The 15,444-nt window shown below is 42.3% G+C and overlaps 1 protein-coding gene across 1 annotated transcript in view; it reads right to left on the minus strand.

The window, feature by feature from the left end:
- Positions 1-15,444, minus strand: part of DDX31 (DEAD-box helicase 31) — a 73,539-nt gene that overhangs the window by 16,204 nt on the left and 41,891 nt on the right. Inside the window, exons 17-19 of the mRNA XM_069474776.1 lie at positions 14,292-14,373; positions 8,070-8,181; positions 1,926-2,094 (exon numbers count right to left, since the gene is read on the minus strand). Of these exons, the coding sequence (XP_069330877.1) occupies positions 1,926-2,094; positions 8,070-8,181; positions 14,292-14,373 (363 nt within the window). The remainder of the gene's footprint in view (positions 1-1,925; positions 2,095-8,069; positions 8,182-14,291; positions 14,374-15,444) is intronic.

The raw sequence follows: 15,444 nt of genomic DNA on the forward strand, positions 1-15,444 counted from the left end.
GGCCACTTTCAGACGCTGACCAGGAAGCCTTGTGGTTCCATTACACACTTGAAATTGAAGATATCAGCGACAGCAAATCCAAAGACAGGAACCCAACTATCGGGCACTGCAGCCCCAAATCTTGACACAGCCATGTGTGTCTGGGGGTAGAGTTCAGGCATCTTTGCCCTCTGGGAGAAGGACCTGGCTCCAGCAGACGGGGGGCAGAGAAGGCTCTGGGCGCATGCAGCCCTGTTCTGCACTCCTGTACCTCGAAACTGCCCAGAAGAAACCAGAGCTGGATCCGCCTACTCTAACCTGGGCATTGTAGTACAGCGGCATCCAGAGAAATAGTTCATGTCTGCCTCACAGAATTACTAGAGCATTGTCCTATGTGAGAGTTATTCCTATCAGAAAAAAATCAACCATCTTAAAAATTCCAAAATTGGGATTCGAATTAAGCAACACTGTATCCATTACAGAGAGCCTTGCAGGTGCTGAATCCTCAGACAGGTCAAGCTGGATGTCCCTGAATCTTAACCCCTCTGCTTTCTAGCTCTCTGTCCCAGGGAGCTTCATCTGTAGGGCCCTGCATGGTTCGAAAGGCATGTTTACACATATTGCCTAATTTTGATTCTCAAAACCACCTCGTGAAGTAACTAAAAATATGGATTTTTTTTTCTTTTTTGCAGCTGAGGAGAGCGAGGAACTGAGACGTTAGGAAATGATAAGGTCTAAAATTCACATCAGAATGGAGTTGGGACTTAAATCCAAGTTCCCCAACTCTAAGACCACGGCCGTTTCCCCACACTGGGCAGCCCTCCTCCCTTTGCCATGGCCCTAGACAAACGGGGCCCTGACAAGGCTGATGGAGTAATCAACTTCTCAGCAAATGAGCAAGTCAGACGCTGTATGGGGATATGCAGCAAAGTGTGGTATTGCCCATGGATTCTCAGAGTCAGGGCAGGTGTATCGTGGCATTTGTGAAGAAAGAAGGATATACAACGCAAAGGGCGCCCAGGGCAAGTGAAATAAAATCTCTGTGCCCCCAAACATCTGTTCAACGCAGCCTTCCCGTTCACACCTGCATCAGCAATCCCGGCCATTCACCCCAAAGTTCCCTCCAAGAGCAGCTCATGGGGGTCTCACATGCTCTAGCTCCTGTGAGGGCTGAGTCTGGTACTAAAAACATGCCACAGCTTTGAGGAGAGGTAGACCTTTTACAAATGTAATGTGCTGAGGGAAAGCATTTCAGCGTTGTGAAGTTGGACTCAGAGCAGCCTCCCACCCACCGGGCAACACCCCTCCCTGAGCCTGCTCTCGCTGACATTCTGGACAGTTGTGGGAAAACTGCACTTTCTGGGAGAAGAGTGGAAGAGTTCATTGCTCCTGCCTCTGTGAGTGTCCCGCACTGGAAGTGCATCTCAGCACCATGGAGCCCAGCTAATCCCTGGGACCCAGTGTGCTGGGAGATCTGTGCTTCAACAGCGCCTGGAACCTGAGGCTCAGGCACTCGCCCCTCCATCTCAATGGGACAAGGTATGCCACCAGGGCGAGCTGCTCGGAATATACAACGAGTCTTCGTATGAATCTCAAGACGCTTTCCAGGGTGGACCACAGCACAACTGAAGCTCCAACTGGCCAGTTCCCCTGGTTACTCTACTGGTGGATGGTGAACATGACCCCGTCATTTTGTCTTGCTGCTCTTATGAATCCCACTACATTTGGGCCCAACAGGAGACACCACTGCATTTATGCAAGATTAGGTACTTTTCCTCTTGTTCCAAGTGCTTACTGTATTAGGAGAAGGGCAGATCCTAGTGGTACAAGTTTACATTGAGTGTTTCAGCCGGCCAATACCATCTCACTGTTGCTGTCTGAACAGAGCTCTCCACACTCATCCGGCTTGCACCCATTTGTCATAGGGCAAGTACAGTTCATCTTACCTTTTCAGGTTTGCTTTCCTCTTCTTTATAGCTGAGACACTAAGATTTTGGGGGGCATCTCTTAGCCCAAAGCTCTTAGCCACATGACCAAGGTGGAGGGATCGAACATGGAAGATGTGCTTCAGCTCTCTGGGGTAGGTTGCATAGGCTCGGATGAAGGACTGCAGAGCTGAAAGACAAATGATGGGAGAGGGAGGCTGTCGGACTGATGTCTCGAAGTTCCAAAGCTGCCCCAGCCTAATGGTTATCCTACATACTTCGTCTTGCCAGGCAATGGGAGCACAACCAGGATAGTTAGAACATACACTACCTACCTAAATCTATGCTTCTGTGTATTTGCTTAATTCCTAAAAACCACAACAAAATGAACAAAAGCAAAAACTATGTAGGTCTCAATTATCACTTGAATAAACCCAATAAAATTTCAGACTTTACGCAGAGCTCGTAACAATCCAACAGGGCAGGGCCCCATTTTCTTCTTTGTCATAGTCTCAGGGCCTAGCACAGCACCTGGTACACAGCAGGCACTTGATACATGTTTGTTGTATAAATGAATGAAAGAGAGACTGAGTGAAGAAACTAAGAAACGATCAAAATAAGACACCATTTTCTTATGACAATGAGGAAATCATTAATGAGATATTTATATTAGAAAAATGTTTTCCTAACTAAATTTTAGTTATTTTTTTGAATAGTTAATGCATGTGAGTGTTACAAAATTCAGAGAGTTCAAATGGCTTTAGTGTGAACGTCACGCTTACCATAAACGAACACCACCACCGTGAATGCCTCTCCACCACGAGTCCCACCTCCAGCTCCCACCCAGAGGCAATCACTGAAACCACTTCTTCGTGTGTTCATGGGACTTTAAAACCAAGTTCACTCTAAAAGTATCCAGGATTGAGTGCTTCCTGCTCATTCAAAGAATGTACAAAAAAGGAAATGAAAAAGATAAAAAGAATTTTTCAAAGGAGAAAGGAAATTATTAAATATCTAAAATGGCCCATGAAATGGTTTACCTCTTGAGGATTGCCAACAGTTTAGAGAAGTTCATCAAATATTCTGGCAGGAAACTTTCAGTCCCATTTTAAAGTTAAGAAAATGGGTCCTTGTTCTAAATCCTAGCTCTCACCAGAGAAGAGCCAGACTCAGTTCCTAGGCGGGTAGAGCTTTGGCTACACCTTAACTAGGCATTCCTTTGAGTAAGGTTGCCCTATCCCAGGTTCTCCCCTGAATATCTTGAAATAACAATGAGAATCGGGTGTCTGCCCTCTTCTCGCTCCAAAGGGGAAGGAGAGGATTGTCCCGAAAAGGGCTCCCCACCCCAGCCCTGCTCTCTTTCCTTCCAACCCTGCTCTTCTGTCAGCCAAGCCAGAGCCCAGCCCTGCCTCAGCTGATGAAAGGAGCCACTAAACCCCAGCCTCTCTCACCCTCACTTGTTGAGCCACTGGACTGGCAAGTTTGCCCACAGCTTAAACGTAATATCCCAGCAGCACCTGGAGATTGGCGTTTATGAACAGTAATAAAAAGTGTCATTTTAACAGATCAGCTCCTGGAAGGATCCTGGGGAATCCATCAAAGCTCTATTTACTGAGCAAAGTGAACTCCTTTTCCCAATCGATGAGAAATAATAACCAAGGCAACTCCTTTGCACCCCTCTCTTAAATCTGTGCTTACTCCCCTTTTTAATAATGGGGGACTTTTTCAAAGAAAATCTAACACTTCAAATGGTCTGTACTGTTTGGAGGGTTCTGACACCAGGCTCCTAGACACAGAGCTACATAGTCAAGTCCTCAGAGAGAAAAGCTCTACAACTACGGATGACCCAGGAGATTTAAGCCTCCCTTTCTTTCCTCAACCCCGAACGTTTCCTTGGGGTCTAAAAAAACCAGTCTGAAACCAAGCCAAACCAAACCAAACCAAGAGTCAGTGCTTTCCGGACCTCAGTTACCCAAACACTGCCCAGGTCTCTTCATTTTGTACTTCTCTTCTGCTTAAGTGGATTAGCCCCCAGGCTTCTGCCTTGCTCACCTCTCTCCTTCTCCTTCCTTCTACCAATCTTAGGAGCTGAGCACCGAGAGCATCTGTCCCAGGAGACGTAGGTGCCCAGCTAACAGCTTTACAGGGATAATGAGTTTGCCAAGAAATGGCAGGAAGTGTTTTCTCCCCAGACAACTGGTCAGGCAGCATTTCGCACTGCATATTTTTACTAAATCTCCTTGTCCTCAAGGCTCCTGTCCCACTGGGGACAGCGACAGTTGGTTGTCCTCACGTACTTGCATGGATTTCCATGTTTGGATAAGTCAAAAAAGCAGGAATTTCAGATGCAGCAGCAGCTGTTGGTAGGACCTTCCAAGGGGCAGGAAGTGGCTCGTGTCGGCCATGTCTAGGATGTACGGGAGGAATAGGGGCTGTGGGACCAACACAAGCAGAAAGTAGAGAAGTAACAAAAGCAGACATTTATTTGGGGTGACAGATAAAGCTACAGGCAATTAGCGTTCAGTGTATTACAGTTACTGATTCCTATTTCTTGCCAACTATTTAAGGTACATGAATTAGTGGAAATCTATTTTAAAATACCTGACATAGACATTTTGTCCTTTTTCATTCCTGGACATCTGGATCAGAAATAATAGTATTTTATGAATGATTCTTAAGATTAAGGAGGTAGAAAGGAATAAAACTCCAGCCTAAAAGGTGAGGATAATCCTCACTGCTCCCACCCCCACCCCTGCTCCCACAAGGCACCCGTCTATACAGAGTAAAGGCAATGCATCTTCCTACTGACACACCAATGGCAACAACTATTGAGAGAACGCCAGAAAGGAGATGTCTTGTTACAATTCTCTTAAAGACAAAGCATTTGGCAAAGTGCCCAGCCTACCTCTGCTCCCACTGAGGGGAGAAGGATGATTTGTCATCACTAGCATGGGTTTTCTGGACTTTGAGAAGCATCCCTTCCAAGCACAGGCATAAATCCTACACATGGAGTTCCTGCTCTTCAGGAAGACCTGAAGATGCAGATGATTAAACCACAGCAACAGTGGTCATCTGCAGGTAGAGGACTCCATTTTCTGAAATTTTTGTTCCTGAGCTTGGAATTTAAACTCATGTTACCACTATTTTTATAACTTGAATCCTTAGCTGAAAGAGGCAGGAAGTGAGAGAAAAAAGGGGTAACTGCTTTTGGAAACTGACAACAATTAAATGCTGGTTATTAACAAGGACTGGGTCAGAATATGCAAAAGGAAAACAAATGCACACTTGGCCCAGTTTCCAACTAGTTTTCTGCCATAAAGGCAAAAGCCAGCTGCTTTGTTAATTATTCATGAGGTGGGTTCTGCAATGGCATAAAAGGGAAGCAAGTCAGTAGTGGAGAATTTGCATATGCAGATCGAAATACAAAAGATAACACCAACTTATAGAGAGCAGTGGCTGTTCCTATGTTGTGAATTCAATACCTTCAGGGTGGCAAATATGTGTATATTCTCCCAAACCTCCAGAATGGACAATCCTAAGTAACAGAAGAGAAAAGAATATTGGAGAGCTTCACATCTGAAATGAGATGACTGAAGTCTGCCATAGACTGTGCTGTGGAAATCAATTAGCAAATAAGAGAAAGAATATATTTATTTCCTTTGTGGTATATATACATTGGGGAGTGACCCTGTTCCAGTATCCTTTAAACCTGCAGTCCCCAACTCCTGGACAGTCTGTGGCCTGTTAGGAACCGAGTCGCACAGGAGAAGGTGAGTGGAAGGCCAGCAAGCAAAGCTTCATCTGTATTTACAGCCGCTCCCCATCCCTGGCATCACTGCATAAGCTCCGCCTCCTGTCAGATCAGGGGCAGCATTAGATTCTCATAGGAGCAGGAATCCTACTGTAAACTTCGCATTGAAGGATTTAGGTTGCGAGCTACTTATGAGAATCTAATGCCTGATCTGAGGTGGAGCTGAGGCAGTGATGCTAGTGCAGGGGAGCAGCTGCAAATACAGATTATCATTAGCAGAGAAGTTTGACTACACAGAGACCATGATAAATCAATTGCTTGCAGACTCATATCAAAACCCTATCAGTGAGTGGCAAATGACAATGCAATAATAATAGAAATAAAGTGCACAATAAACATAATGTGCTTGAATTATCCCAAAACCATCCCCCGCAACCCCAGTCCGTGGAAAAATTGTTTTCCATGAAACCAGTCCCTGGTGCCAAAAAGCTTGGAGACTGCTGCTTTAAACAGAAGACAACTCTGCTTGTTTCTCAGTATTAACCAGTTCAATGATGAAAATGATGAGAGAAAACCCAAAACCAAATTCTCTAAGGACTGCTGACTAGAACTTCTACTCTGATGACCCAGACACCTTGAAATAGCTGTAGTCTTGCCAAAATACCCAAAACACCACTGATACCAAAATTGAAGATGATAGTGTGGGTCTGATTTATTTCTTTCCATTACAACTTTGTTATTAGCCCTGAAATTCAGCAGCACAATACCTAGTTATGTTCTGTACAGCCAGCTGAATTTGCCTAACTTTCATCAAAGGTCCAAAGTCTGTGAAGTTACACTGTGACAAATACCCTATTCCTCTTGAGAGACATATTCTAGTACTCCTCTAGAGATAGGAAGGTAGGAAAACCCTTAGGAATTGTTGAATTCACTTTAGGGAAATGCTAAGACAGGATACTATTAGTGAAAAGTCTATAAGGATATACAATATATACACAGGGTATACAGTAGCAATTAGTGGGACTTCATCTTTTACCTTGTGCAGTTCTGACTTGAGTTTTATGATAGCAACCAAGGATTGCTTTTTATAATGTGCTAAAGGCATATATAACAGGTACTTGAAACTATTTGCTGATTTTTTATCATCTATTTCCTGGTGACTACAGTGCCCCTAAAGCAGCCTCCCAGCTCTCACCCTTGCCCCCAGAGTCTACTCTCACACAGCGGCCAGGCGACCTTCTCAAACCTTTGTCAGATCACCATGTCTCTGCTCACAGCCCTCCAATGACTCCCACTTCACTCAGAGGAAAACCCAAATATCCCCTTCACAATGAAGCTCACTCTGACCACCCTATTTACAATGCACTCTACTCTGGCAGCCCCTTCATCTCCCTTATCCTGCTCTATTTTTTCACAGCTCTATCACCTTTAAATAGACTATCTACTTCACTATTATGTTTATTTGCTCACTGTTTGCTGTCCCCACGCTCCACTAATGTAAGCTGCACAGAGGTGAGGACTTTTGTCTGTTTTGATTTCCATATATTCCAAGCACTCAGAACAGTGCCTAATTCAATAAATATTTGCTAACTGAATGATTTTAAAGAAGATATTTCTATTTATAAAAAGGAAGGGTGCTACATTGTTCCTATATTGGTAAGCCAGCCTGGCATTTTTTTCAAAATAGCAGGTAACTAACAAAAAGAATTGGGGATCTTCCAATGTGGAGTAAATCTCACTAGCACACGAGTCAGTCACCAGCCAAGACGTTCCACTATAAAAAAGTGTCAGCTATCATAAGCCCCATTCCCCTCACACTGCTCACTGCTCAAAGTGAACTGCCAAGACCACACCTAATGTCTGGTGATCCCAGGAGCCAATTTATTCTACAAAGGGTCTGAATATGACATCAATACCTAACTCTTTTACAAATTTCCTAGGAATTGAGTTCATGGTGTATGGCTCTTCCTCACCACTGTTCTTTCTCATTTTTCTTTGTACCTTCAAATAGGAACTGCTTAGGTCTAGTATTTCCAGCCCTTACCTTCATCTCTAATTTTCATCTCTACAACTATTTCTACTGACGTGACACATCTCTTCTATCTGGTTTTCAAAGAAAGAGAAAAACGGATCCCTAAGATCCAAGTTGTTGGGTCAAAGCTCTAGTCCGGATATAAGCCAAGATAAAGCCTCATTTGTGCAAAACATGGAGGAGGATGAAATTAACATTTAATATCACTTTAAAGCCTTCCGTGCCTGCTTCCAAACCCTGCAGAATTATGGAGATTGAAGGCTTTGGCTTGTGAGCAGAGATCCCAAGTTGGACTTAACCTGTTTGTGGGTGTGCGGGTGAAGGTGGGGGATGGCGCACTGCTGGGCTATCCATTCCACAATCACCTAAGAAATCGACTGACCTTTCTTTGCCCAGGAGACCCTCTTCTCACTGGAGTGCACATAATCTTCAAATATCGTCTGCAAGATCGTGGCTCGCTCTCGGATTTCCTGGGGGCCAACAGCATGGGATTTCTGGGAGGGTGACGGAAGGATTAAAGGAGAGGCAGAGTCAGAGTCAGAAATAATGAAGCAGTTTATAATAGATTTAATAACAGTAAAATCACACAGTAACTACCTAGGGGCCAACAAGGGTAATCCTTTCAATATTACTAGGGAAAAAAATGGAGCTATAAAGATGTTAAAGTCAAGCAATGATGAGGGTGGCTTTGAGAGGGAGCAGATCAGGTCTATTCATTTATTTACTTATTTACTTACTTTTCTTCCTGACCTTCTCTTGCATGTTCAAAATGAAAGACCACTAGAGACACTTTGGAATTTTCCAAGTCCAAGTCAAACCTCATTGAACATAAACTATTTTCAAATGAATCTTTTATCTTCTATAAATCTTCTCCCTTCTCTTACAATCACCCATGGAACACTGACAATTCCTCTTTAAGAGCATTCCACAATGACTTGCCTAAAATTCTGCCTTTAAAAGTTACCCCTATTCTTGAATTTCAGAGCAGGCTTCCTCAATTCCTAGAGAGATTCAGACTTTGAGTGTTTTAGATTCATTCCTTCAGACCACAACCACTGTGCTGAGTTCCCGGAACCTATTAAAGAGTGGGCTATTCCAGCAAACTGCATTCAAAGACAGCCTGGATCTTTGCAGCAAACAGTTCCTCTGTAAGTACCATCTGTATGCACTGAAATACCCTACAGATGGAAAATGTTAATAAGATATACAATCATTTCCTTTTCATCCTTTAACAGTCCCAGAGAAAAGATTTCCTTTTTAAATATCCCCATTAAAACCCAGTGGTTTTTGTTTCCTATATCTTAAAACAAACTCGAATGCTTTCTACTTGACTGTGAAAATGAGATCTGAGGGAACACAGATTCTCCAACCCAATGAGGCCAATGTGCCAAATGATGCTGACCATTTGAAAGGGCTATTAAGCCTTGATCTCTACCACCCCCACATCGTGGGACCCTGGGGAAGAGCCAGTGTGAGGCCTGGGTCATGCTTCCTAACCTTGCAGTGGAGAGGGTACGGGTGCCTGCATCTGGCCTAACCTAGATTCTCCAAGCCCCTTTCACTTTTCAGACTGACAGAGAAAGAACAAAGGAGAGAGGAAAAAAGCCCCATTCTTTGGATCGACATTCATCTCTATATTAATAGAGATTTAACAACCTGAAAATGTTTTTAGTTTAGTCAAATCATTCCTGCTACCTGTTTGGTTGATGACAGTCTAGCTGATTTCACAGTACAAGGTCCCCCTCAGGGTTCTATCCGCTAAAGTGTCAGGAGAAAAGTCACTCAGGAGCTGTGTTACCAAAGTGGACATTTGCTATTGTCATTAATAAGGATTTTTTTTTTTACCCTCTTAACTGATGTGAAATGCAAACTTTTTTTGCTGCCCTCCTTTCGTTAAGCCACCTCAGCAGTGCAACTGTCACCTTCTCTGCGTTTTTTTTTTTTAATATGAATGTGAAATTAGCGAGGATGCCCTTTCCCCTGGCGGACAGAATCCTCTGTTATTAAAAAGTAAAGCACTTTAATAATGAAAACTTTTTCCTCTTTTTCCTGTGTTTTAACTGTTTAAAATTAATGAGAAGGGCAGAATGGTTGTCAAAGCGATATTGAAAGCCGGGCAGCCAGGACCGAATAAGCACAAAAATCCCTCTAGAGTGTTAAATAAACAGAGCTCCAGCCCTCTCCGAATCCCTCTGTTGGTTATTGTATACATTCTGTAACAGCTCTCAGAATAGATCTGAGAGCCAGAGAGGCAGAGAGGTTTCAGAATTCCAATAAAGGCCTCAAATTAAAGACAGCCTGGTGCGAATTCCAGGAGAAAATTAAAGAGACCTCAAGCTTAAGTGACAGGTGACTTGCTTCTGTGTCACAACTGTCAGGGGATTTAGTGATAATATGGCAATATATTACAAAGGGCTTTTCTTATTCCCCCCTTTAGGTTTCAAAATGAGGTATCTTTTCTTCCCAACCAACCAAAAAAAATTACATATATATAATGTGAGTGTGTATACAAGTGAAATAGGTGGAAAAAAACGATAAAACTAGTTCACACATTTGAAATGATGAGGTCAGTTTTAGTAAAATATAAGAAAAAGTTAATGACAGAAAATACGATATACAGTACTTAGAAAAAACACCTCTTACTCCTCCCTACACCCTATTTCCAGAAATACTTTACTTTAAAATTGCCCCTCTTGAGAATGAATGAGGTATTTTTCAGTTGTCTTCTGGGGAGGACAGTCTAAATTTAAACTGAAGACGAGGGGGGCAGAGTTAAGCAGCAGCGTCTCCACCCCAGACAGGGGACACGCTCCCTTAACGAGAGTGGGTCAAAGCCCGAGGGCACACGAGCACCTGGCAGGCCTGGCTCTCCCACCCTCAAAGACGTGGATCCAGCACTGGTTAATGAAGCTAACTTGCGACTGTTGGACCCTGGGCAGTTCAGGAAAACACATTTCCAACCATCTATCCAAACTCTGTGCACCTTTGTCTCTAATCGTCTACTGATCTTGGAAAGAACAGGCCATGAAAAAGGATGAGCAAGGGGCTCTGAACTTACTTAAAATCTCATAATGGCAGCAACAGTTCGTTAGGGTAAGTTTACTGGAATATTTCACAGGACAAGAAAACTTGTAAGAAAAATGTTTGGGTGTGTGTATACTTTGGTGATGAAAATTTCACACCTATCAAGGAGCAACAGATGAGTCTAAGATAACTAGGCTGGACTACTTCTGTTATAAAAAGTTTTAGATGGTAGCAACGGTAAGAGAAGGTTTTTGTATATGAAATGATTTTGTTTTAATCACATTATTGCCATGCTGAGTTTTACCCCCATGGTCCCTAGAACCTTCTGAGTGCTTCTCAGTAAAGTTGAAAGATCAAATTTATTCTCTTTGTAGGTGGGTGAACACTCACACACCCAGACATAGCTATATATATTTTATATGCCTAAATATGAAATATACATTTTACAGATGCTTCACTCGCTTTCTTTATTTTCACAGAAGCCCAAAAATGTATGTGCCAAAGGGACATTTACAATGGACTTCAATCAAGCTGGGTGAAGAGGGGCATTATAACGAGGCACCTGCTGTATGTACAAAAAGCCTATCCACTGCACCTACATTTATGTGCCTCGCATTAGTTCATATGCTCAAGACTTTCCCAAATTGAAAGCAGCAATTAAGACATACTATATTTCTTATGCAAAATATAATTAAAATTTGTATCCAGCATCTACTTTATTCTTTTTACTACTGACATAGATTGTGCACATAAAGTACTCTCTCAGGCTGTATATCTATGCAATAATTAGTAACATAATCAATTTAGCTTAGTTTTTCTTTTTCCTTTGAATTAAAGTTCAATTTGACCCAATCAGCCAGGTCTTTAGCAACTTGACACCTAGAACCTGCATGATTAATTTAGCTTTCTATGTTAAGCAGTTCTATCAGTGACAGTGAAAGCCCCAACCTTGCTTAGCATTTTTTCTTTCTAAAAACAAAGATCACCAAACCTTAAATACAGCAAAGTATCCAACTCATTCTTATCCATCATGGCAGGACCTTGGGCTGAGATAATAAGACAGAGTCTCTGGCCCTAGGAATTTACACGGTCTGGAATGGTGCAGAGTACGTTAGGCCTCATTTTATTTAAACCTCACAGCAATCTTAAGAGAGTGGTACTCTTGCTCTCATTTTACAGATGGGAAAACTGAGGCTGGGGAGAAGATTATCTGTCCAAGGTTGCAGAGCTACCAGCTGTGAGGCAAGGATTCAGATCCACGTCTGTCTGATTCTGGGATGTGGCTCCTACCCCGATGTTATAATGGTTCCTCAAGTCTCAGAAAAGCTTCGAGGCTGGCCTCAAGCCAGGGAAAAGGCTTAAGGAGAGAATTGATGCTGCAGGGCCACAGAAGGGCAGATGTTAAAAAAAAAAAAAATGACTGTAGCTTGTTGCTGAAAGAGCAGAGGGAAATGCAGCTGCTTTGCTCCTTCATTGGGGACATGTCCTTCAGGAGGGACTTAACGCCCTTCTACAGCTTCCCTGAGCTGCGCAGTCATACACAACGATCAACTCCCTGGAGAGAAATGATCTGTGCTCAGGGATACAGACTGACACCAAAGCCAGTCCCTGAAAGAGTATACCTAAGACTATGTTTGATCAAACTTTTACTGCCTCATTTTGTAATTTTACTGCTCTTATTTCTGGAGAGCAAGCAGATGCTAAAGTTCCACTTATTGTGATACAGCAAAAAAGGGGCAGTGGGGCTCACGTCACTGACTCTGGGCTTTAATTTCACATCTGCTACTGACTTAGGTGACTACAAATAATAATAATAATAGTAGTGATGATAAATACCATTTGGTACAACTCTCCAATCTCCTTTATGAGATGAACACTATTATCATCTCAATTTTACACATGAGAAAGGGTCCAATGCTTGCTCAAAGTCACACAGCTAGTAAGTGACAGATTAGGAATCTGATCCAAAGGCCATGCTCTTTAGCCACTCCGCTAAAATGCCTCCTCAAACTGTTCCCCGCATGCTCCCTGTTGATGTCAAAGAGCTGTCCTGGCGCCTTAATAAATTATCTGTGGGAACATTTAAAACAAACAAAAAGAAAAAAAATCTTAACTAGAATTTACAATAGTTCCAAAAAAACTGAAGTATGCCAAGACCAGTGAAGATCTCTGTAGTTACCAGTCAATTCCCTTGACAACAAACGAGCAATAAAGGATGGTTCAAAGTCTAGCATGGCTGGGACGTTTTAAATGAAATATTGTATCACTTAAAATTACTTGTTGATCAAGTGAGACTTTACTAGCTCTTTTGTTCACAGGGATCTCTGTTGTGGTACCATTTATTGGCTAAAGTTCACCTCTGTGAAAATCGCTAACATTGCCTTATTTAAAAAGCAATTCAGTTCCATGTTCTTGGTTTAGTTAATACTAATGGAGTCATATTGGTACATAGTTAAATACACATGCTTCAAAGTTAGACTGCCTTATTTCAAATCCTGGAAGGATTAATGATTATTAGTACACTCCTGAAGGTTCCTTAATCTCTCTGAGTCTCAGTTTTCCTGTCTATAAACTGGGGCAACATCTATCTTACAGGGTGGCTAAGAGGATTAAAAGGAATTGTGCATGTAAGGAGCTTAGCACAGTCCCAGGTACAGAATACACACTCAGGTAATTGATGTTATGATTATTTCCTCTCCTTTTATTAAATAAATTTCTTAGATACTCTCTGGAACAAGAGCACTTAAGTCAGGCTCAGTGAAATTTAGACTCTGCCTCAAGGAGAATATCTATCCACATAAAAGCACACACTAAAGCATAAAAGAAATTCTTAAGCTTGATCTATTTGGCTCTGATTTTCCAAGTCTGTCTTTAGGCATAAGAAAACAAATGTAAAATATTCAAATAATTAATATTTCATAGGTAAAATCACATACAGCAACACGACACACACAATATAGTGAGTAATGCAGTGGGGTGGAGCAGGAAAGTGATTGTCTAGCGGGGGTGAAGCCTTCGAAGAGAAGCAGGAAAGATGTTCAGGGTTGTCTGCACCTGCTCAGAATCTCCATATGGAACTGCACGGATAATAAAAATTTTTCTTCTTAATGATCTCAACTTTACTCTTCCTCTGTGGATAGCACATACACATTAAAAAATGGATGAACTGAGTGTATTTGAAAGGAGACACAGTGATATTTATTTTTTCCATGCTGTCTTGGGTGGACAGGTCTAGTCAGTCGTCCTTGCTCTTAATCTGGATAGGGCCCACCAGGGTTGAGCGTGTAATGCTGCCTCCAGACTCACTCTGGGCTAGACCTCCTTTCTGGGGAGCCTGCTGCTGTCTGGCCAACTTCCAGAATGGACTACAGCCCATTAACTGGATGAGACTAGCAAACACACCCAGAAGCAAAGAAAAGAAAAAAACACAATCAAGATTTGGCCTCATCTAATGTTCATGGTCCTTAAAATACACTTTTGCTTGACGGAGGAAATAAACCCCACACAAAATCTCTACTGTCCCAAATCAAGAAATGAGTCACATCTGTTAGCAGTATGCACACTAAATAATAAAACTCACCTGGTTTCTCCATTGTCGCCCTTTAAAACAATCACTCCTTGTCAGAACAGACAAAATATCCTCCATCTTAATCTCAGAAACACTGTAATAGAAAGGAATCATATCAAGGTAAACTTTTTGTTCTTTCGAAACACCCAAAATCCTGACACATAAAACTGGCCTATTCTCAAGCTAGTTAGACATGAAGTAGAAGCGACACCTTCCCAGGAAAGCGAATATTTTCCTAAACCCTTAGGAATTCAAAAGGAAGGGACAGATAGGATAATAATCCCAACAATTTCCTTCCTTCCTGATGAATTTAAAATAGGTTACATTTAGAATTTCCTTTATAGGGATTGTGTCATTATTTCTTAATAAATCTTGAATACTAAACAAGTATGCCTGCTCACTGACTTGAGCACATTAAAAAAAAAAAAAAACATTTCAGATAGTCTCTTTAGTTTTATACTTAAAAAAAGACAGAAGAAAGGTGGCTAAATATCCACAATTATCTGGTAAACACCCAGTGGAGGGTAACAAGTGAACAAAGCCCCTACCCATAGCAATACTACTCTCTTCTACCCTGGAGGATCTTCACTACTGTTGTCTCTTAATTATTAAGGGGTGAAGACCAAAGGATCTCCGATGAATCTAGAGCTACATGCAAATTGCTAAAACCTGAATTTGGGCTTCACTCATGAACAGAAGCCATCAGGAGCCAGAACAAAACAGCTGGACCTGCCACCGGTGGAGTCTGGAAAGCCCACACTCCGCCCCGTCGTCGGCAAGGCCACAGCGTTTGCATGTGGGAAGCAGATACAGGCTCCTGTGTTAGAGATGAAGGAAGAAACATGAGCTGCTGAAAAGATATTTCCCAGGGAGAAAGAGAAAGAGAAGGAGGAGTGCTGGGGGAGAAAAATAGATCATAAAAAGACAATGATTTTGTTGTTTTTTTTTTGTTGTTGTTGTTTTAAAAATGTAACAGCAAATTAAAACATGAATGGCAACCTCTTATGTGGGAGAAGACAATTCTCCCCCTTTCCCCCAAAGGTTACTCTGACAAGGCTATGAATGAAAATGTCACATCTCTGACAGCGATTTACCTGAGATGTGTCATCCTCTCCCTGAACACCCCCAGCCCCCATCCCTCAGCATCTTCTCTCTGCTGCCAACT

The sequence above is a fragment of the Eulemur rufifrons genome, chromosome 7 (genome assembly GCF_041146395.1).
Source record: "Eulemur rufifrons isolate Redbay chromosome 7, OSU_ERuf_1, whole genome shotgun sequence".
In the NCBI taxonomy this organism is placed as follows: Eukaryota; Metazoa; Chordata; class Mammalia; order Primates; family Lemuridae; genus Eulemur; species Eulemur rufifrons.